At 51.6% G+C, this 22,896-nt stretch overlaps 1 protein-coding gene across 4 annotated transcripts in view; it reads right to left on the bottom strand.

The window, feature by feature from the left end:
• Positions 1–22,896, bottom strand: part of SDK1 (sidekick cell adhesion molecule 1) — a 513,421-nt gene that overhangs the window by 322,127 nt on the left and 168,398 nt on the right. Inside the window, exon 4 of one of the 4 annotated variants that reach the window (XM_021087982.1) lies at positions 15,741–15,922. In XM_021087982.1, coding sequence (XP_020943641.1) covers positions 15,741–15,922 — 182 coding nt within the window. The remainder of the gene's footprint in view (positions 1–15,740; positions 15,923–22,896) is intronic. The other 3 variants (XM_021087980.1, XM_021087981.1, XM_021087983.1) reach the window with 3 other exon arrangements.

Raw genomic sequence — 22,896 nt, 5'->3', positions numbered from 1 at the left:
CCACAGGGAAGTTGGGATGGGTTGTTGGGGGCTGAACCTACAGTCCATGCGTGGGAGCCCTGATGTGACTGGGTGGGGGGTGACTTTGGAGACGGAACCTCTACGGAGGCCACTACGGGGAAAGGCGGTAGCAAGGCTGGGCCCCCCTTGATGGGTCTGGTGTCCGTATCAGAGGAGGAAAGACACCAGCCGTGTCCCGCCCCTCCCCCTCCCGCGCTCCTGTGGGTGCAGAGAACACCCAGAAAACGCACCCCCGAAAGCAGGGAGGGGTCTCACCAGACAGCCGCCACCACTGCACCTTGGGCACCTTGATCTTGGACTTCCGGCCTCCAGAACTGTGAGAAAATAAATGTAGAAGCCGCCCTGCCTGCCGTGTCGTGTTACAGTGGCCCGCGTGCTAGTACAGGCGGTTTAACGTCCGTGGCTCGGTTACCGTAGGCGTAGGCACATGCGTTGTGTGTACACCATGCACAGAAGCTCTAAGGAGATTGTTTTCTACAAACCACACCCTGAGTGGCTCAGAGACAGGATCTTGAAGTAACAGCCCGTTTGCAAAGCAGCTCATCTCTCAATGACACTCCGACGTCCTGGGCTTGCGGATCGTGGGCACCGGCGTTATTTCACGTGGTGCCATCGGCCTCGGCCGCGGAGGGCCCTGCTCGGGAGAGGAATGACGCCTGCGGCCTGAAGGCTGACGGTCCACTGACTTGTTCTATGTATTTACAACATAATCCAGTCGTCTGCATTTTCTCTAGATAAGCCTACCTCAACTGTCATATAAACAAGAACTACTGTGACCGCTTCCCAAAAAGGGCTGCGTCGGTGCACGTTTTGCATACGTCAACTTCATCTTTGCCAACCCTATCTTCTTTCACGGCAGGCGAAGGGTCGGAAGTGCAAGTGGCAGAAACTCAGGGTGGGTGGGAAAGGGACCCGTGTGATTTTCCCCATTTTAAACGTGTGCGTTTGCCTCCTCCCACCAACGGGGTCTCTGGCGGCAGAAACCAGTCTGCCTTGACCACTAACTATGCTCTCAGCTCCCAGCGCAGCGCTGGGACTTACTGAGGGCAGAGTAAGTGCATGCTGAGTGAATGAAATGATGGGTTTATGGACGCACAGGTAGACAGATGGAGACCATTCTGGGAGAATGACAGATTAACTGCATGCTCAAGGAGAGGTAAGAGCTGGGAGCGAAGAAAGAAGGTGAGAGGACTTTCTTGGAAATTTAGGAGAAGGGTCGGCTTGGGGATAAGACGCAGAGAGACAGAGGCTAACGCAGTCTCAATCTCCAGGAGGCACTGTCGAGCCGCACCGTGGACTCCAGCCTCGGGGTCCAGCATCCCAATCCCTGCGTCAGACGGTAACCTTTGTCCCCTGTCACCGGAAGCTGGAGAACCACTTGGATGAGGGAGAGAGAGACAAAGAAGGAAGCCAGAGACCCATGTGCCAAACCAAGTCATTAAATGGGAGGAAGTCTGTAACTGGGGAGGTGCCCAGGGGGCAGCCTTCGTTCGTGGGCACCTTACGAAACCAGACGACGATCCCCAGGATTTTAGAGTCACAGGAGACAAAATCACTCATCCGAGTTTCCATGAAGCAAAGTCTGAATGCTGAGAAACGTCTAGAGAGGACACGTGACCGAAGGTGCTACTTCCCCGGGTCACAGAATCAAGTCGTCGAAGGAGAACGAGAGAACGAGAGAAGAACCAACAGCGCATCTCACCAAAGGACGACGGAGAGTCCACACCTGTGGGGTAGAGAGACTCAAGAAGAGCTAGTCACGCCGAGAGAAAGGGGGCGGGAGAGAGAACAAGGACGGTCAGTGAGAAGGCACCTGCGAAGCCAGAGCGGAGGGAGAAGAGGAAAGGGGGACGCAAACGGCGGCCCACGGCGCGGCCGAGAAAGAGCCGGAAGAGGAGAGCAATGCGTTTGGCTCCTAACCTCTCATTCAGCCACGGAACAAGCACGTCCTCCTCCGGCGTGGAGAAACTAGAGACAAACCCCTGGGCTCGTGGAACTTCCATTCAGGTGGACAGTAAACAAAAGACGTCAAGGAATCAGGCTGCAGCAGATCCCGACCTGCGGGGTGGCCCCCGAATGGGAGCCAAGGGGAGCAGAGCACAGGACAGCAGTGCCAGGGATCCTGGCCGCACAGGGCACTGTCCAGCCCCAAAGCTTTTCTTCATCGTCTCACTGGTGGTGCGTCTGCCAGTAACTGAGGGAGAAGATTAAAGGGTTCTGATGACGATGCTTTTCGGACCTAGAAGCAAAATCCATCGATCCCTTGCCTGTACTGCCACATTTTCCAGCTACCTCGTTTCGTGTGGCTTTGAACGCACTGTATTCTTGTCATGGGGCATGGCTCTGCCTCTCCTTGGCAAGATGGGAGCTCACGAAAGGCAAGAGGCACGGGTTTGTTCATTTAGTTGCCTTGGCATCAAGAATAATGCCCGGCACACATTAGAGAGTGTTTTCAGAATAGAACACCAGAAAAGAAATCTGAATTTCTTAAATGGGGAGGGTTCTATGTTTGGATCAAAAACGAGATGCAAAGAGCCTGAGAGCCAGAGGAGACCACCCTTCGGCACTTGCGGGCGCTGCTCCTCCGGTGAACAGGACGCACGCAACACGGCGTAGAGGTGATCCAGAACAGCGAAGCCTGCCAGCTCCCTCCGCAGCGGCAGTGAGGCTCCTTTCCTAGGCCTCCCTGAGTGTCCTCCCAGGCTGGGGTATATTCAAAATCTTTAAGGACCACCCGGTCCACACGGGAGGGGTACCAACCAATGAGATCAGAGGCCAGCGGGGCACGATGGCTCGGTCCTTCAGGCCAGCGGGGCACGATGGCTCGGTCCTTCAGGCCAGCGGGGCACGACGGCTCGGTCCTTCAGGACAGCGGGGCCGATGTGCTCCTGTTACGCCTCATCGCCGTGGACTTTAAGCAGGAACTGCCGTCTTGCTCTTTATCAAGAACATGCATTACTGTCACGGGTTCTGAAATGCTTTAACTAAAACGCACAAAGAGATGAAAGGCTCTAAATACCGCCGATTCAAGTTTACAGGTCTTTATGACAGCTACATTTTTTTTTTTGTTGCACATTTTTCTTTTCCCGAGGCCACTTCTCCATCCAGGAGATGTCTTCTTCAGGGGACCAGAGATGTGTGAAACCACTGGAACTTTCCTAAGGGAGCTAGTTAACCAGAGGTCAACCTCTGTGTGTGGTCTTTACAGGAAGTCACGCTGGCGCTTCCCAAGGAGTGGCGAGGGAGGGGGCTGAGTCTGGGGCACGTGTGTGCTGGGGACCTTCCCGAATGAGAGCAAACCCCTGTGCGATTCAGCCCCGTCTGAATTAACGTCACCACGAGTGACATTCCGACAGGAAGATGTATTAGCATGAGCGACAATCGTTCAAGGCAAGTGACGGGAGCAGCGATAATACCAGGTGGGACAGAGCTCAACCAAACCCATCACGCAGGACTCCAGGGAGCCAGCGAACAAGCCAAAAGCCCTCGGGGCCAGGCCAGGGGTCACGGCAGCTGCCGGATGACCTCTCTGCTTCTAACTCCAAAGTCCGATCGGGGACCTCGACGAAGAAACAGCCATTCAAATCCTTCACTGGAGTTTCTGCACGTTTGGCTTTCTGTTTGTATCTTGCTCCCTAGGAAAATCAGGCAGCACAGCCTTCAGACTCCCCAGATGGTCATTCAGGCCCATGACGAAGGTGAACCAGAAAATTCCCAGCTCACATTTTTATGACTTCAGAACACTATGTAAAATAATAGTCTTCAGAATCCGCCTTTAAAACCTACACTGCTGGAGATCCCGTCAGGGCACGGCGGAAACAAATCGGAAACCATGAGGTTGCGGGTTCGATCCCTGGCCTCGCTCATCAAGTTAAGGACCTGGCGTTGCCGTGAGCTGTGGTGCAGGTCACATACACGGCTTGGATGTGGCGTAGGCTGGTGGCTACACTTCCGATGAGACCCCTAGCCTGGGTACCTCCACATGCCATGGGTACAGCCCTAAAAGAGACAAAAAAAAAAAAAAAAAAAAGACAAAAAGCTACACTGGCCAGACAGTCCTGGGCAAAGACCATCAGAAGTCACATCTCTCACACAGTCTGACGACCTGCTTTGTCAAAGTCAGAGCTTACACTAGGCTCTAAGAGTGGGAAGTGATTTTGTGCCAAGACGGATATTCCCGAAGATCCTGAAAGCTGAGGGTATGGGCAGAATAATCACCCGACTGAACAAAGAATCACAGGCTGAGACCATCACTGAGAACGCACCGATTACAGCACAGAAAGAGTCCCCAGCTTAAGATAAATTTCTGGCTCCTATTATGTCTGATATAAATTCCATTTGTTTACATCTCAGATACAAGGTGTTGTTGGAAAAGCGGGGGGATCAGCAGTCGGGGCTGGGTAACGGCCTTCACAGGCGCGAAGTGGTCCTTCACTGAACGTATTGTTGCCTGATTTTCGCAGGGCTTGATTTAACGCGCTCAGCCGCCGCGTGAAGATCTGCAGTTTTAATTACCTGCTGTAATTGCTTCTATCAGAGCCAAAAGGACATCACTCACTGTGATCAGTAATAAAACACTATGACGAGGTGGTCCAGGCAGATCGGAGCTGTCATCAGAAGGTGACCAAACACTCGGCTGGACACCAGATTAAAGACCAACAACAATTCTGCAGTACGACGAACCTACAAGCTGGAGTCTGAAAAGCTCAAGCAGGAAGAAAAACGAAATAGGGGTTTCCATGGAGTTCCCGCGGTGGCGCAGTGGTTAACGAATCCGACTACGAACCATGAGGTTGCGGGTTCGGTTCCTGCCCTCGCTCAGTGGGTTCAGGATCCGGCGTTGCCGTGAGCTGTGGTGTAGGTTGCAGACACGGCTCGGATCCAGCGTTGCCTTGGCTCTGGTGTAGGCCGACAGCTACAGCTCCGATTAGACCCCTAGCCTGGGAACCTCCATATGCCACGGGAGCGGCCCTAGAAAACGCAAAAAGACCAAAAAAAAAAAAAAAAAACCAAAAAACCAAAAACCAGGGGTTTCCTGATGACCAGGTGCGGAACACAGACTCATTCAGACAGGAGAGAAAAGCCAGCAAGTGTGCGTCGTCGGGACCCAGCGAGGAAACTGAGAAACCCGCACTGACCACTAAGAACCAGTTCTGTGGTCTCAAGAGGCCACAGCCATGACTTGGGGATTTCCCCAGACGTGAGATGGAGTGAATCAATGCTAGAATTCGGAAAATAAGCGCAAGGAAAATTCAATTTTCCACCCCCCACCCCCCGTCTGTGCCCTCTAAAAATTTCTTTTCTTTTCATATCCATTACAGTGACAGGGGACGCAGACCCAGCACTTCAATGACGGTTTACCCCCAAAGTGATCAGAGCTAGAAAGATACTGATGACCCAAGTTAAACACCGAGGCACTCTCCATGTTGTCAGTTTTGAGATGTGATGTCTGCGTACTGTAAGCCCAGAGGGAAGAGATCTCAGCACCTCGCTCACCCGAATTCAGGATGTCGCTGTTGGTTAAGGTTAAGAAACTAGATCCCAGACTCGAGGGTAAAAATCACTAGGGCTACTTCTACTTACGCTTCTAAAACTGCCACAGTTAAAAGAGTCCTGTGTTTAAACACTGCAATGTCATCACTTAAATCGCTGTGGTTAACGAGGGGTCAGGAGGAGAGGTGGTTTCGGAGAAACCGTTCAAGCTGAGCTTTGAGGAGGCGTTTGTTAGAAGTCTGATTAGGCAAATCACTGTGGAAGGATGATTTGTGCCCTCAAATAATCACACTGTCACTGGGGGAAGCAGATGAACACTTGGGGTTCATTTACTCAGTCCAGCTGGTCCGCTCTGCTGGGGGAGCAAGCTCTCCACGTGCTCCCCAGCTCCCTGGGCGGAGGGTGCCCCCAGGTCTGCGGTAACGCCTGGGATGGGGGGTGGGGGGGCCAGAACCCTGCGCCTGGGTCTCGGAAACCCACTGGAGCAGCCCGGGTCTTCCTGCACAGCCCAAAAGGCGTCGGATGCAGGGCTGATGAGAACAGCGCCACTGGTTATGACACTAACTCAGCGTCGTGATGCGGGATCTCACCTCCCACAACACCTCACGCCAACCTGTGCCCAGGTGAGGGGGGCAGTCACTCACAGCCACCGAAGCGGACCTCAGCGGGTTGCAAAAGGGGGCCACCTGCCAGGCTGCGTTTGCATAGACAGCACGCTGGCTCCATCCAGATGGAATGCTTAGCGGGAGGGGTACTGGCATCAAAACAGAAGGTGCCAGGCTCCTCTGCGGGCAGGGGTGGAAGCGAAGCGCTCTTACAGAGCATCTCCAGTTCACAGGGAGGGCTGGCGAGGGGGACGCCTGTTTCCCTAAGGCCGGCCTCCTCCCAGGCCGGCCTCACTGGTACACAGGTTGACACCAAGAGCACGCCCAGCCTCCCTTTCACGGGAGACACCAGGGGGCTTTGGGAGTCCGTTAGACCTTGACTTGAACCCGCCACTCCCCACCAACGATTCTTGGGACCCGGGTCAACAGCCTGACCTCTTAGGGCCTCGGTGGCCTCGGCTCTGAAACGGGGGTGATGAGGAACTCGCGGGGCCAACGCGGAATTTAAGAAGGAAAATGACTGTGAAACGCTCATCTCCAGCTCAAGGAAGGTCAGGGCCCTCCTTCCACCTCTGCCCTTGGGGAATCCTCACAGCTTATTTCTAAATCAGCACCACAGCTGATACGGCTCTGAACGCTTTTTGCCCTTATATCGCCTAAGAGCATTTTTTAAAACTATGTATCATGTCCACAGTTTGAGGTGACATCTAAACGTCTGCAACGCAGATTTGAAGGACGGCAAAGAATGTAATTTCCAGGGTCTGTGAAGAGCATAAACTATCGCGGTGCCCTCTTCTGTTCCCAAAGGGAGTATTTAATACAGTAGGTCTAAGCATGTGATACACAGTCACCCATTTAAACAATACATGAACAAGCTCTAATTTTTAAAAAAATTTTTGGCTGCCACGAGGCATGTGGAGTTCTTGGGCCAGGGATCAGATCTGAGCCACAGTTGCAACCTAAGCCGCAGCGGTGGCAATGCCAGAGCCTTAATCCAATGTGCCGGGCCAGGGATCGAACCTGTGTCCCAGCACTCCCAAGACGCTGCCGATTCTGTTGTGCCATGACGGGAGCTCCATAAGCTCTAACTTTTATTTATTTTTTTTTTTTTTTGTCTTTTTAGGGCTGCACCCATGGCATATGGATGTTCCTGGGCTAGGGGTTGAATCAGCGCTATAGCTGCTGACCTGCGCCACAGCCACAGCAATGTGGGACCTGAGCTGTGTCTGTAACCTACACCTCAGCTCATAGCAACGCCAGCCCACTGAGCAAGGCCAGGGATCAAACCCATGTCCTCATGGATGCTAGTCGGGTTCGCTAACCACTGAGCGACAAGGGGAACTCCCACAAGCTTTAACTTTTAATAGTCAGAAATTTTGTTAATTTTTTATTTATTTATTTTTTTGTCTTTTGTCCTTTTTTTAGAGCTGTACCCACGGCATATGGAGCTTCCCAGGCCAGGGGTCTAATCAGAGCTACAGCTGCTGGTCTCCACCACAGCCACAGCAATCCTGGATCCGAGCCGTGTCTGTGACCTACACCACGGCGCACGGCAATGCAGGATCCTTAACCCACTGAGCGAGGCCAGGGATTGAACCCGCAACCTCATGGTTCCTAGTCGGATTCGTTAACCACTGCGCCACGACAGGAACTCCATTAGTCAGAAATTTTACATCATTCCTATATTTCTTTCTGAACTTGTGTTCCCAATCTATGCCTCCCATAGAATTTATCCTAATTTATATATATAAAGAATCAAAGATTTTTTCTTTCTTTTTTTTTTTTTTTTAAAGGGCAGCACCCGTGCATATGCAAGTTCCCAGGCTAGGGGTCGAATAGGAGCTACAGCTGCCAGCCTACACCACAGCCACAGCCACAGCCACAGCAACATGGGATCCAAGCCGAGTCTGTGACCTACACCACAGCTCATGGCAATGCCGGATCCCCGACCCACTGAGTGAGGCCAGGGATCGAATTTGCATCCTCATGGATACTAGCCAGGTTCGTTTCCACTGTGCCACAATGGGAACTCCCAGAATAAAAGTATTTTATTGATCACCCTATCATAACCTCTGAAAAAGTATGAACATAAATTAAAAATTTCCCAGCAACCATATGCCCCAGGGTTAAAAGTAAATCTCTTGGATTGAGTTACTATTATAATTATTACTTGCACTCCATAAAAAAAGATACATGTGTAACAAATTGTGATGAATATTATACAAAAAAGAAAAAAAAAAAAACTGGAAATGCATCTCTCCATGAGAAGGATAGCAAGGTTTACCCTAATCTTACTTTTTTGTAGAAATAACTGCTGGGAAATTTTGCTCCTCTGAAAAAGCAGGTGAGATGGAGGGGATTCTGTTATAGAACTCGCTCTCGATTGTTTACGTGGCTCTGAGGGTCCTGAGAGTCACTCGGTAACTCGTGAGGAGAGACTACGTCTTGTTCCAGCAACAAGTAGACCGAGAGCCCAGTACTCAGCACACAGACTCATCTGCACTCGTACAAAGCCCCGTTCAGCCGGGGACCGTCTCCCGGCTCCCGGCTCTTCTTCCAGGCACGAACTCAAGCCTCCGCGCAGCTTCCGCAGGGCGGCAACCCGTCTCCATGTGCGCCGGGCCACCACGGTTGGCCCCACGGGGAAGAGACGGACGAAGGCGACCTGCTGGCTCTTAAACCCACGACTTGGAAGGGACACACTTCCTTCCGCTCACATTTCATAGAGTGGAGTTAGTCAGTGGCCCCAAACTGCAGATGGGCTGGAAACATCTTCCTGTTCCAAAAGCAAGTAGGCTCGCCAACACCTTGCACTCGTCACCAAGAAAACAGCTGAATAAGATGTCAGCTGGTGGGGAGCTGCCACTGTGGCTCAGCAGGCCAGGGACCAGACATTGTCTCTGTGAGGATGTGGGTTCGATCCCTGGCCTTGCCTGGTGGGTTTAGGATCCCACGTTGCCACAAACTGCAGGGTAGGTCGCAGATCTGGTTCAGATCTGGCATTGCTGTGGCTGTGGCATAGGTTGCAGCTGCAGCTCCGGTTCAACCCCTAGCACGAGAACTTCCATATGCTATGGGTGTGGCCATAAAAAGAAAAGTATAAAAAGTCAGCTGACAATGCATTGGGGTCCTGCCTCATTTTGTAGACAGCAGGGAATTGAAAAGGCCTCATTTGTAAAATGATTTATTTCCCAGTTACTAGAGCACTTCACTTTGCCAGTCCTGACACTGATGTTTAGAACTACCCTCTGCCTGGCACATGGAAGTCTGTACCCTCAATCACGGGTGTGCCAAAGATTCAGAATGAGTGTGACATGAGCCCAGGGAGAGCAGCGGTTGTGAGAAGAGCCCGTGACCCTGGGGCATCCTCAGGGCAGGCTGGACCTTAGAAAGCGTGCGAAGGCACCTGGGGCAGCAGCCCTGCGAGAGCGGTGGAACCGGAGCGCTGCAGGGCCAGGCGACGACCTCAGACGTCTGCACAAGCTGAGGTCTGCACCACAGACCATGGTTTAACACGACGCCCTGCGATTTACCGAGGGCGAAGTCAGGCTGGAATGAGTCAAAGCAGAAAAGACATACAGCGTGGGGGGAGACGAGGTGGCGAGAACATGAGTGGACATCACAAAACCCAGGTTCATCGGGTGGCGGAGGGAGGGCATCGCAGCCTCATTGTTATTATTATTATATATTTTTTTGTCTTTTTGCCTTTTCTGGGCCGCACCCACGGCATAAAGAGGTTCCCAGGCTAGGGGTCTAATTGGAGCTGTAGCCGCAGGCCTACACCACAGCCACAGCAACACCGGATCCCAGCCGCATCTGTGACCCACACCCCAGCTCACGGCAATGCTGGATCCTTAACCCTCGGAGCAAGGCCAGGGATCGAACCCGCAACCTCATGGTTCCTGGTCAGATTCGTTAACGACTGCGCCACGAAGGGAACTCCACAGCCTCGTTATTTTTTAGCCACTGTGTTCTTTTTTCTTTTTTCTCAATTTCACTCAAGTCCGGCTGAGACTCTCCAGCTGTACTCTTAGTCTAAACCTCATTCACCGCCCTATATACGCCCATCAAAGTATTGGAACTGGCATTTTTATTTGTGCTTTTGAACTGAAATCATCAGAAGAAAACCAACGTTTAATGCTGTTAGTCGGGGGGAGGACCCCGCGTACCCCGTATACGAGCTCTTCCCCGGGAGACAGATCTAAACATTCTCATTTTCTGGAAGGCAGACACGAGGGCTTCGCGTCTCTGTTTGCTTTCAAAGCTTTCCAACGGGCTGTGGTTTCACCTTTGCCAGGCAAGGGGAAGTGCGTATCTGGGTGTGAGTTTTAACTAAACTCACTCTCACCCGGCAGATAACCAGATAAAAATGTAGACTCAGGAGGACAGCACAGAGGGAGGGGCTCCCAGGTCCAGCACGAACGGGCACCACTGACCCAGGCGGCAGCTCTGACACCTGTGCTCTTCCTCAGCCAGGGCACCAGGACCCACGGGTGACAGTGGGTCCTCTACGGTCAGGGGAGGAAGAACGTGTCCAGAGAACTACGTGCTACCAGGAAGCCCAAGGAAAAGACGGATTTCCGCTCACAAAGTGTATAGTGTGCGGCCACACCAACGGAAGATGGGATGAAACCTTTCATGGTGAGCAAGGTACTTCGATGCCATTTATTTCACCTTTCTCCCCATCGTACGATAGCCACGCACTGCATTTTGCAACCAACTCGCGTTGCATCTATTAGGGGAGAACACGAAGCCTTCCTCACAGACGCGTGGCCCTAAGAAGGCTTCGGAAACCACAGCCCCGACTCAGCTCCCTCCATACCCACTGCGGGGTGGGGGCTGGCCCCAGAGGCTCTGCCTTGGGCTTTATCTCACACTCCCTGCTCAGCAGCTCAATCCATGGTAAAAGATAGGCTCACTGCTCTCCCGATTGTGTGTCTGTAAACGCTGGCAGTAAAGTGCCATTTGACCTGTAAAGCTGTGCTGGATCTGAAATGGGGCATTTACACAAGACACAACAGACTCCGGCCCCAGCCCCCGAGCAGGTACTCCGCACTGCTTTTAGGTGCACTTCAAACTGTTCCTGGGGCTTTAGACTCGCAGCCCATGTCAGAGAACAACCAAAAGGCTTACGCTGCCTCTCTCGCTTTCTCAGCGGCAGGAAGAAAATCCGCCCAGTTTACCCAGGCACATGAAGGCCGCATTTTGCGGGACAGGGCTCTCGCAGGCGGTTCCTACGCAGTATTCTCAGGAATCCGCTTTCAACTCCTAACCCCATGAGATCCGCAGTTAAATTAGCATTACAGAGGACAAAAGAATGCTAAGTGGTCCTCAGAATTAAAAGCAAGGGTTTGCCAGCCTGAAGGAGCATGGCCGACATGCTGGCTTATCTGCCCATGTTGTTTGAAGAGGAGGCGTCAAATGAGAGAGGTGAGAAAGGCAGCGAGAGAGCGGCAGTGGTTTCTTTTCTAATCGAAGCTTCGTCCCTGGCAGAGGCTCTCATTAGGCTGGTCATCGTCGGGACGGGTCAGGAGGCTAAGGTGAGCACAACGGCACGTAAACAGTGATGGGTTAATCACTGTACAGAATTCGGCTCATCTCCTAAAGTCTTTCCTTTTCTTTTTTTTTTTAAAGAAACTCTTCACATATTAATTCAGTTTGGAAGATCTGATCCGCACAAGTTAACTCCACGTAAAAATCTTCAAAGCGAAAACCCAGACTAGGCTGACAGATGTATAAAGCCAGCCTGGTCTGACCTCAGAGCGGAAAGGCCGCCTCTCCGGCGAGTCCAGCCCCTTCTCTTCCCGGTGTGCACCTGAGCCGCGGGAGCCGGCTATGAAAAATTCATGCGGAGCTTCCACAGGCCCACCTCTGTCCTTAACGTCTGCTGGCTTCACGTCACATTAAAACTTCAAAGTGAATCCACCCCGGAGACGGCGGCAGCTTCCGTGGGGAGCAGGAGAATGGACGGCTCTGAAAAGCCCTCACCTTCCTGCCAGGAGGCTCTGCGCAGAGCACGCGGTGACCATTCTTCTTAATGGGATGGGGCGGGGGCCTTAGAGGGTAACAGTGCTGTCTGCGGGACACGCACAGCAGCAGGCGGCGCCCTCCTGGGACGACACCTCACTTCTAATTGTCTATTGTTGCTTTTGTTTGTTTGGTTTTTGTTTGTTAATTTTATGGCTGTGCCGCAGCATATGGAAGTGCCTGGTTCAGGGATTGAATTGGAGCCACAGCTTCAACCAAAGCCACGGCTGTGGCAATGCCAGATCCTCTTAACCCACTGCACTGGGCCAGGGATCGAACCCACACCTCTGCAGCGACCTAAGGTTCTTAACCCACCACACCACAGCAGGAACTCCCTAACTGTCATGCTTTTTAAAAAAATGTGTTTATTTTTATCTCAGCCTTCTTCATCTTTGGCTTCCCATAAGCTTCAAGTGTGGCCTTTTCAGCATCTGAAAAGGCGGTGAGGCTTTGAAGGCTCAAGTTTGGGAACTTGTGCTACCTCCGGGTTAGCTGGGTGAGAGTGTGCCACGCATTTAGAGGGTTCGAGACGGGGCTGGCCAGGGGTGCCACTCCACGTCCAGGCTAGGCCAACCCTGCAGGAAGAAAAGTTCATCAGGACAACAAGAAACCAGAAGTGGGCCCCTGGCCCCTCCATGTGGAGGCTGATTCCAGCGCAGTCCACCAGGAAGTTAATTCCGGGACCTTCCACCCTCGTCCTGTTTACTACAGAAAGGTTCCTGCTTTATTCTCCTGATGCCAAGGGAAAATTTATCTTCATTAAATGGTAATTGGTTGGAGTATCTCTGGATCCTTCAGACATGCTGGCTGGTAAGTTTTTAAAAATTTTCATCAATCTCGTTCGCTGTTTTTAGGAAGCCTACATCAGAAAAAAGAAAAAGAAAAAAAAGATGCCCGAGTTTGCAGAACACACAGCATCCTACTACCAGAATGGCCGGGTCCTGAGAGTACCTAACTCCAACGGAGATGCTGCAAGGTGACGCACCCTCCGTATTTCACGGCTGCACACGCTGCTGCAGCGGGGTCCCCAGCGCACGGCGGCTTCCCGGCCTGCAGCGCTCACAGAGGTCCAGAAAGAGGCAACATTTAAACAATCAATTCTGGGGTTTCCTACAGGGTTTATCAAGACTTCTGGTCTTCAGAGGGTTTTCGAAACAGAACTTTTAGTGAGAAAATGCAAGACTGGGGGCCACTGAACTTTTAGGTAAATCGACCGTGTCAAGAGTAAGGTTCACCCGAGAATTCAAATAAGGCCGTTTCCTCAGCTGCTGCCCTTCTCCCGTTTTATCTGGTCTTGACAAAGAGCAAAGACAGAGAAGAGAATGGAATGCAGGTTTCCGCCCAAGACCTGACCTCTGTCGGTCCACCCTCCACCTCCTTCTATCTCACCTTCTACTCACTTTCCCTGGCACCAGTGACAAGATAAAAATACACAAGGGAACCAAACGCAAGGCAGTTAATTATAATATTTATGAGCTGTTTCCAATAGGCTTCTAGGTGAGACATGGAAAGTATTTGTAAAATTTACATTTTCCAATTATCTAACGCATGGTATTGCATTAGTATGGCAACGAGCAAATTCATGGATTAGCTGTATTTTCTACTGGCCTTTGGAGAGCAGGCATGTAGGAAACTAGCCGTGCGAACGAACTATTTCAGGACCCCGTTGTGTCAACACCGTGTAAACCCGAATATACGTGACTCTCTCCTTTTCTTCTCCTTTTTTTTTCTTTTCTTGGGCCGAACCCGAGACATATGGAGGTTCCCAGGCTAGGGGTCAAATCAGAGCTGTAGCCGCCAGCCTGCACCACGGCCACAGCAATGCAGGATCTGAGCTGCGTCTGCGACCTACACCATAGCTCATGGCAACGCCGGCCTTAACCCAGGGAGTAAGGCCAGGATCGAACCTGCAACCTCATGTTCCTAGTCGGATTCGTCAACCACTGAGCCACGACGGGAACTCCCCCTCCTCCTTTTCTGATGGACGAAGGTCAATGCTTTTGTTTCCGACTCAGAATCCCACCAATCTGACCTATTAATATCCCAGTATAAACATGACAATTAAGTGCTGAATCGGGCCTGCTAAACAGAATAAATGGCTCTGATAGTCAAAGCTGGAAATCCTTAAAATTACCACAATCTAATTACACAAATTCCACCTTTTATTATTACTACGGAAAAAAATCCCCATAAATTAGGTTTCTTCTACTGTGCCTCTTGATTCCGAGGGCCCTGTAAACAGCAGTACACGGTCACCAGATTCCGTGAACCCACACCTCATCCCTGGCCACCACCACCCAAAGCTCCGCCAAGGCTGCGCTGATGGCCGCGTCCACACCATCTGCGGTCTGGCGCTCACGGCTCCACGCGAGGCATTTGCCGGGAAGGTGAGGGGCTTCGAGAGCACCGTCATGAACCCCGCCGTTCCTCCCCCAGGGCTATTTTTTTTTCTTTTTTAGGGTCACATTGGTGGCATATGGAGGTTCCCAGGCTAGGGGTGGAATCAGAGCTGCAGATGCCGGCCTACACCACAGCCACAGCAACACCAAATCTGAGCGGCATCTGAGACCTACACCACAGTTCATGGCAACGCCGGATCCTCAACCCACGGAGCGAGCCCAGGGATCAAACCTGCATCCTCAGGTTGCTAGTCAGATTCGTTTCTGCTGCACCAGAACTGCACCTCCCCCAGGGCTTTCTATGCTCACCCAGTAAACTCCTGGTGCGTGGAAGTTCCTAGGCCTGGGATCAAACCTGTGCCAGGGCAGTAACCAGAGCCCCAGCAGTGACAATGCTACATCCTGACCACGAGGCCACCAGAAGCCTCCAAGGTGTTTTTTTAAAAAGATGAAATATACAGACAAATCCATTTAACTCACTCTCGTAAGAAATGACCATATTTTGAAATTCACCGTGACCACGTCCGGCTGTGTTTTCCCAGCAGCACGGTCACCGGCTTGCACACCGGGAAGCTTCCCGCTGCAGACACGTGGGGGTGCCGAGCCCTCTGCGGTGCACCTTTCAACCTCTCTGAGCTCAGAGCTCTTGCTTATGGCCGTCTCCCAGTTCTCTGGCAATCAACTCTGCTAGTAGGATTTGTGGTGCCTCCTTTCAAGGGCCGAATATTTAAACTGAGTTTCCTCAAACTAAAATGTCCTTAAATAAAGATTTAACTGTGCTGTGCGCTGTGTGTATGTGTGTTGTATGATTCAGGCTTCTGGTTGTGCTGAAGACACACTCCTAATTTTAACACCACTGAGGACATATATTTGTCGAAGATTTTTAGAGTAAAGGGACATAACTGTGGCCTCATCTATCTCAAATTAGTTCGTGGGTGCAAGTCCCCAGAAGCCAAGAGATGTTCTGCTGCTGAAAACCACACACATTAACAGGGCACGGAAGCAAAAATGCGCCCTTCAACCCCCCAAACAGGGAAGACCCTGCATTGAGAACCGCCAGACACAGTCACGTTTTCCGCCTGTCACTTCAGAGCGCGCCCCTGTTGACGCTGGATCAATACCGAACCCCAACCACCGTACCGGCGAGGCGGGCGTTATTGCATCACGCCCCGGGAGGCGGTGGCGAGGCACGAACCCCAGAACTCACGGCTTCCAGAAGGCTCACTGGGCTTTTGGGACTCACTGGCGACGCTCAGGTGGATGGGCGGGCTGGTCTTGTTCTCCCCGTTCCTCTCGTTCACCGCCTGCACGTAGTAAGCTCCGGCGTCGCCGGCGGTCGCCGCCAGGATCACCAGCTGGTTCTCCAGGGTGATGGCTCTGCGTCAGAGAAGAAGCGACAGGGTCAAGGCTGCTCCACGCACGGCTGGTTGTGAGAGAGATTCAGGCACGAGGCCGACCGTGGAGGAATGACGAGCACAGACCCGTGCGAGGGCCGCCCGGAGAGCCTCCCCGGCCACGGACCGCCCGCCCGTCGGACCAGCCCGGCGTGTGAGGAACGGCCCCTTGGAACACATGCTTCCCGGGTTTCTTAGGACCCAAGGCTGCCCTGGGAACGCGTGACAAGACAAGCGAGAAGAGATTCTGGAAGGGCTGGCCTTTTTCTTTCTGGCGGGCCTGCTGGAGCCCGCTGGCCACCCCCCCCCCCCCCCCCCCCCCCCCGGCATGGGCCGGGCGGGCCGAATATGCATTTATGGTGCTTTTCTGGCCCCCCCCCCCCCCGCCCCCTGTGGAGCCTCACGAGAGCCTCTGCAGGCTCTTTTTGGATTCAAGCCTAGAAAAAAGCTGCCAGAGGCACACTGCTGACCCGCTCACCTCAAGGCTCCCCGACGGCTGGCCCAGGACGGCAGGCTCCTCACCTGTCCTGTCCCCTCGCATCCGAGAAGCACCGCCCGACGGCCCCGCCGACCGCCCCGCGCCCTCTCCTGTGCCCCCCTCTCCCGCACCAACGACTCTGAGACGCCTTTGAGCCGCCCGCCTTCTCTTTCGAAGCAAGAAAACTGAGACCAGCGAGGCCGTCTGTCCCCAGGAACACGGCAAGGTAACCGCACGAGAGAGGGACGAGGTCCCCCCACTTAGATGGGGCTCTGCCCGCCCTTCCGCACGCAGACTGGACTGCGTATTTAAAAGAAGAAGGGGAAAAACAATAAAACCCCAAGCAAGCTCTAAGGAAATGCCGCCCTAGGCCCCTCTGCTCGGGCTACAGGGCTGCGTTCTCTCCGCGAGGCCAGGAGGTGCTGGGGGCGGAAGGAGAACCTGTCGAAAGCAAAGGGAGGTCGCTCTTCTCCCGGGGAGTGAACTGTGCTTTGAGGGAAGACACGTCCGAGCACCGACCATCCTTCGTTCTGGGCGCTGCGCTCCAAACACTAGAGAAATCCTGAACCTCGGCGTGAACGACGCTGCCTCCCACGCCCGTCACGCGACGGCGGATCAAGAGGTTTGTTTTTCATGCCAGCCACTGCCCTTCCGGAGTCAGAAACTCCAGGATCTCTATTCCAGCAACGTGAAAAATATGCAAAGTAAATAACTTCTCATGAGAAACTTTAGCATCAGCATAATAATCTTTTGCTTCCTGCTACCTTCTAAAAGCTCCCCAAACCTCCCGGTTTTCATCCATTTTATAAGATTATCTTAAGAAGTTACTGCTTATTCAGGCTTCTCACAGGATATATTACAGTTTGAGGTCGCTACGACGGACTTACCTCATTTCTCATTTAAGAAAATTTCCCTATTAAGAAGTTTTCAATTTTTGGTCCCATAAAAATATTTCAAAAAAGCTTTACTATAATTATTTATGACTCCTTTATAGATTCCTTTATAGAACCGCAAAAATGGTTTCATTTTATTTGAGTATATGTTACACTGGCACCTAAAATTAAATATGAATATTTATTACATGTGAAGTTACACATTTAATAGTACAATTTAAAAACTGAATATATCATAACTTTTTTCTTTAACATCTGATTTTTGCCATAGTAATTTCCAATATGCCTATTATTTCTCAGAATTATTCTCCAAAAATGCCCATTAATTTTCTGTATTATTTATGACACTGTTTCAAGGGTATTGAAAATAAAAAAGTACATAAAGAACAGAAATATTAAAGTTTACATCTATTATAATTTATAGCTTTAAGCTTTTTTCTTTTGGTTTCAGATTTCTGTAGCTGTTTACGTCAAAACTTGTGACGAAAAACCTATCTATTGCTAAAAAGAACACCAAACTTTGCCCAAACTTCACGGAACATTAGATTAATGAGAACCGATTCCCCGGGAGATTTTATTCTTTTTTCTCTCAGCTCTTTCTGAACAGGCTTTCTACCAAAGCAACTGATTTTTTAATAAGAACTAAAATATTGAAGAATACTCATCTAATTCATTCAAAGTGCTGGCGACTGCTGCAATGCTTAATGCTTATCTTATCATTTTAAAGATAGTGAAGTGGGTACCAAGCTTCCCTGCTCAGAGCCTTTTTTCCCAAGAGACCCTGACTTTGTCCCGCCCAAGCCGTCCCCAGGCAGCTGCGTGACGTCAGGAGGTCACGTCGGCTCCATTCCCAGCACCAGGTCTGCTTCCTGCGCGTTCAAGCCAGTGAGGAATTGCCATGGCACCCAAGCTGCCCATCCGACCCGGAGGAAGGCCGGAGCTCTGGCCAGTCAGGAAATGTGGGGCCACAGGCCACTGGAAGCCACCCTGGCCACCCTGACGGAAGGCAGCAGGCAAACAAACGCAGGAGGAAGGACGGGACGTTGAGAATCAGAACGTAAGGATGAGAGAGCAAGCTGGGCGAGGCTCTCCCAGGACGCTAATGTTTGTTCACAAGATACTCAGTGATTACGGCAGGGTACCAGGTTGGGGCTGACTGCCAACATCTCTTCCACGTTCCCACTATCTCACACCGTGGTGTGAGGAGCTGACTCCACCGTGTGTGCTGATCATGGCAACTCCTGCTAGGGACTCGCAGGCTTAAGTCAGCCAGCTCACGCCACGTACCCGCGACAGTCATTGGTCGGGGTGGCCACTCCTAAGCCAGTGCTGCGGATCTAAGGGCAGGACGCCCACTGCACGGCTGGTCATCCGGCTTCTTCTCCCTCCGCTAGGTGTGAACAAGGACGCATGATGCCCCAGATGTTCGTGGTGGCAGTTTTATGGCCATGAAGCTGGTGATGGCGCCAAGACAGAGGGGTGAAAACACCTGGCTCCTTGGTCCTAAGAAGCCGGGAGGCGGTGCTCCATCCCGCAGGGCTTCCTGTCTCCAACTGTCCCACTTCCCCAGGGGACGTTCTTCATTCCTGCTTGAACTCGTTCAGTTCGGGTTTCTACAGGGAGCAAAACACATCCCAACAGAGACTGGAGAGAGCGTGCGCAATAGCATCGGTTTAGGGAAAAAAAGCCAAGCCCAAACCAAACCAAACGAGCCAAAAAACCCCTAAAATGTGTGTATCTTCTGTGCATGGAAAAATAACCTCATATATGAGTCTCTATGTGTACACATAAAATGTTAACAGTGGCTAGCTCTGAATAGAAAGATTCCAAGGTATTTCCTTTTATTTCTGCTGTTAAAATTTTTTTCTCAATTTTTCCAAAGGATGTATCACTTTCGTTATCAAAAGAAAAATTTTCAAAATGAATGCATGGGTATGCTAAGTAATTATGGCAGCAAAGTTTAATAATTTGCTCATATTATGGACTATGTGGCTTTTATGATAATGTAATTCCAAATACTACTTTAAGACTTACATTGATTTTACAGAAAAATTAGAGAATTAAGCCAGAAATTTCCTTTATTCTAACTTGATTAAAATAATTGTATGTATGGTTTTCCGTACAATTATTTCCTTAGTCTTCTCCATCTTAATTCTACATTTCAGAATGAAATCTTACAATTCTAACTTCTAATCCCTTGCAATAGTGATAAAGAAAATGAAAAAAGAAAGAGGGGTTCCCGTCGTGGCACAGTGGAAACGAATCCCGCTAGGAACCATGAAGTTGTGGGTTCGATCCCTGGTCTCGTTCAGTGGGTTAAGGATCTGGCGTTGCCGTGAGCTGTGGTGTAGGTGGCAGGTGTGGCTCGGATCCAGCGTTGCTGTGACTGTGGTGGAGGCCGGCAGCTGTAGCTCCGATTCGACCCCTAGCCTGGGAACCTCCATATGCCGCAGGTGCGGCCCTAAAGAGCAAAAAGAAAGACCTTGGTCCACTGTGGGTGAAATGCGTTACAGCTCGGGAAACCAGAATGCTGGACCCTTCAAGAAGTTAAGGGTTCCCAGCTACTGACTGTAGGCAGAGGGAGAAGAAGCCCAATCCCCTTCTGTCCATCACAGTTCACAGAAGAAGTTCCAACGGACACTCTAAGTGCTCTGGGTTTTCACTCGGTTCTCCTAATGCTTTCTTGATGCAGTGGGCAAGACAAGATTCTCTCCTTCAGAAAAGATGAAACCGCCAAGGAGCTACTGGGGATCTTTGATTCTCAGCATGATCAAAAACACTTTGGGGGATAAAGCCCCTGGCAGGCAGGCGCCCAGACCCAAGGGCTTATGCGTTTGGTGTAAAGGGTGGGGCGGGGGTGGGGGGTCGCCCAGCTGGGACACCATCAAGTGCACTTCCCACCACACGAGGCTTCCCCATGCCATTTAGAACATCTGCTTTCAGAGACGTGACAGGACGTATTATTCTAGAAGCACCAGACTTATCGTTGATGAAAACATCCCAGGCGGTACCTGCTCAAGACCCGGAGGGACACATAAAGGCACGTGTCTGCCCCGATGGCCACGGGGCAGAAACAAGTAACCGCATTCACTACTCTTTCAGCGACTATCTGAGTCCCCAGGCGTGGCTGAGAGGGGAGAGAATACAACCCGAACCAGTACAGACTGCCCGTGTCCCATGGAGTTTTATTTATAAACCGTAAGAAGCAAGAGGAGGAGTTCTCGTCGTGGCGCAGTGGTTAACGAATCCAACTAGGAAGCATGAGGCTGTGGGTTCGATCCCTGGCCTCGCTCAGTGGGTAAAGGATCTGGCGTTGCTGTGGCTGTGGCCGGCGCTGAAGGCCAGCGGCAACAGCTCTAATTAGACCCCAGTCTGGGAACCTCCATATGCCCCAGGAGCAGCCCTAAAAAAAGGACAAAAGACAAAAAAAACAAAAAACAAACAAAAAAAAGAAGCAAGAGGAAACCCTTTAATAACCTCCCCTTAAGAGCAGCTGCAGCCCAAAGGGAGGAGTTCCGGGGGTGCCCAGAAGACTTCCACGATGTGCCTCAAGACTTTCAATATTACCCACCCTTCTGATGTAATAAAAGATAGTGTCTTCGGATGTCATTAAGTATTTTGGTCTGTGGCGCTTTGAACTCACACTAGGATGGTAACACAAACATTGTGATAAAAATTCAGTAAAGGGTTCAATACAGTTAGAACTTTGCCCTTAAAATATAAAAGCATCATTTGGGTCTGTGGTTGTACTAGCGCAAATGTTAAAGAAGCATTTGATTAGATTCAGGTGTCATTCAATTACATTTTAAAAAATCCGAACGCGGAAAAACGCAGAACATGAATTTTTAAGCCCTTCGGAATTAAAACAAAAAACAAACCACACACATTTAAAATATTCCCCGTCTTAGTTAGCTTTTAACGGGTCAGGTCTAAGGTTTAGAGTTCTGAAGACAATCCAGACCTCCAGCCTCAGAGTTTAACGGCACGTACAAGGCAGACGACTTCGAAACGGACGCACTTCTCTTCCGTGTATAATCACAAGAGCCAAAACTGCTCCTAAGTCGTTTTGGCCGCAGTGCGTCTCTGGATACTCAATACACGGGAAGGCACTGGAATGACACGTTTATTGGGAGGTAAACGCCGGCTGCTGACCCCTTGCTCCGGTGCAAGAAGAATATCCGAAAAGCAAATGAAGAAGAATTTGGGAAACACCTGTTTCTCAAAATTTCAAATGGGTAGAAATGGTGAGCGGTGCTATCAGTGCGATGCAGGGCACCAGGGTAGGCGAGGCGGAGTAACTGCGGCCGAGCTCCAGCGCCAGGGTACGCAGCAGCGCGGGCTCGAGGGGAACGGTGGCCCTTCGGTGTGGGAGATGTGGGGGTCCAGGAAGAGGCCCGCGGTCCTCCTGTGCTGGGACGAAGACCGAAGGCGACCGCAGAGGGAGGATGCTCGCCACAGGCAAGGGCCTTTCAAGCCCCCGCCAGCTTCGTGGACGCCGTGGTCCCTGCCTCGTGGAACACTTCAGTTCCGTCTTCTCGGGGATCCCTTTCTACGGCCGGTCTAGGTAATTTCGTAATGGCAAGTCCGTGGAAACATACAACCGATTTTATATGTGTTCACCTTCGTCCAACTCTTGTATATCGGCTATTAGCGCCTAATGAGAGATGCAAATGGGGGCAGGCGGTAGGGTGGAGTTTCTAAAAGGGTAACCCTCTCGAAATCATTTGGATCTGAAATATATTCAGGGGCACTCAGGTTCTGTCTTATACACAATCGATCGCCCCCCAGTATTTAGCACAGAGCCTGGCAGATGGCACATGATCAAGGTGCTGCAGGAACGAGAAGGCGCGTGTGTGCTCTTCCCCTTCTGAGCTTGCCGCTACGTTTTGGGGCTGAACCCAGGCAAGGGGGGGCGTGACTGCGTCCGTGGTGCCTGCTCTGGGTGTGACAGTGTCCAGGGAAGGCGGCCGGGGACCCGAGGAGCTGCCTCCATGAAGGAGACACCGAAGGCATAAGGAGACAGAGGACAGCTGTCTGAGGTGGTCCCCATGTGGCACTGGCCTCTGTTTCACCGAATTTCAGGGGAGGAGGAGATCAGCCAAACAGGCAGCGGCCCATCACAAAACGTGCAGCCCTGACCTCATCGACGTGCCGAGCAGCAGCTCCTTGAAAAGTGAAATAAGGGTGGGACGTGGAAAGTGAGGGACAGAGCGGTTCTCTAACCCAGGGCAGACTGACTGTCCGGGACTGGAGGCTGCTCGCTTCCAGGAATGGAAGCCCCCCTACCCGTGGGTCTCCCCTTCCGCCTGGAGCTCTGGCCACGGGCTCCTACACAGCAGACAAGAACTTCAGTGGACCAGAGAGAGGGGCAGAGAGGGCCACCCCGCCTGGTGACACCGTCTCTCAATCAAAGCAGACAGGAGCCTGAGCTCAGAGTCCCTTCACCCGCTCCAAGCCCGGCTCCTGGGACCTGCGGTAGAGCAGGGTCTGCCTCGAAGTTGGGATCTGACACGCCCTCCTGAGAAGACACTCCTTCTTCTACCAGAACAAGGCGATCAGAGTTGATGGGAAGCAACGCCAGGGACA

This window comes from Sus scrofa, chromosome 3 (assembly GCF_000003025.6).
Source record: "Sus scrofa isolate TJ Tabasco breed Duroc chromosome 3, Sscrofa11.1, whole genome shotgun sequence".
In the NCBI taxonomy this organism is placed as follows: domain Eukaryota; kingdom Metazoa; phylum Chordata; class Mammalia; order Artiodactyla; family Suidae; genus Sus; species Sus scrofa.
This window is presented reverse-complemented; position numbering and strand designations above follow the sequence as displayed.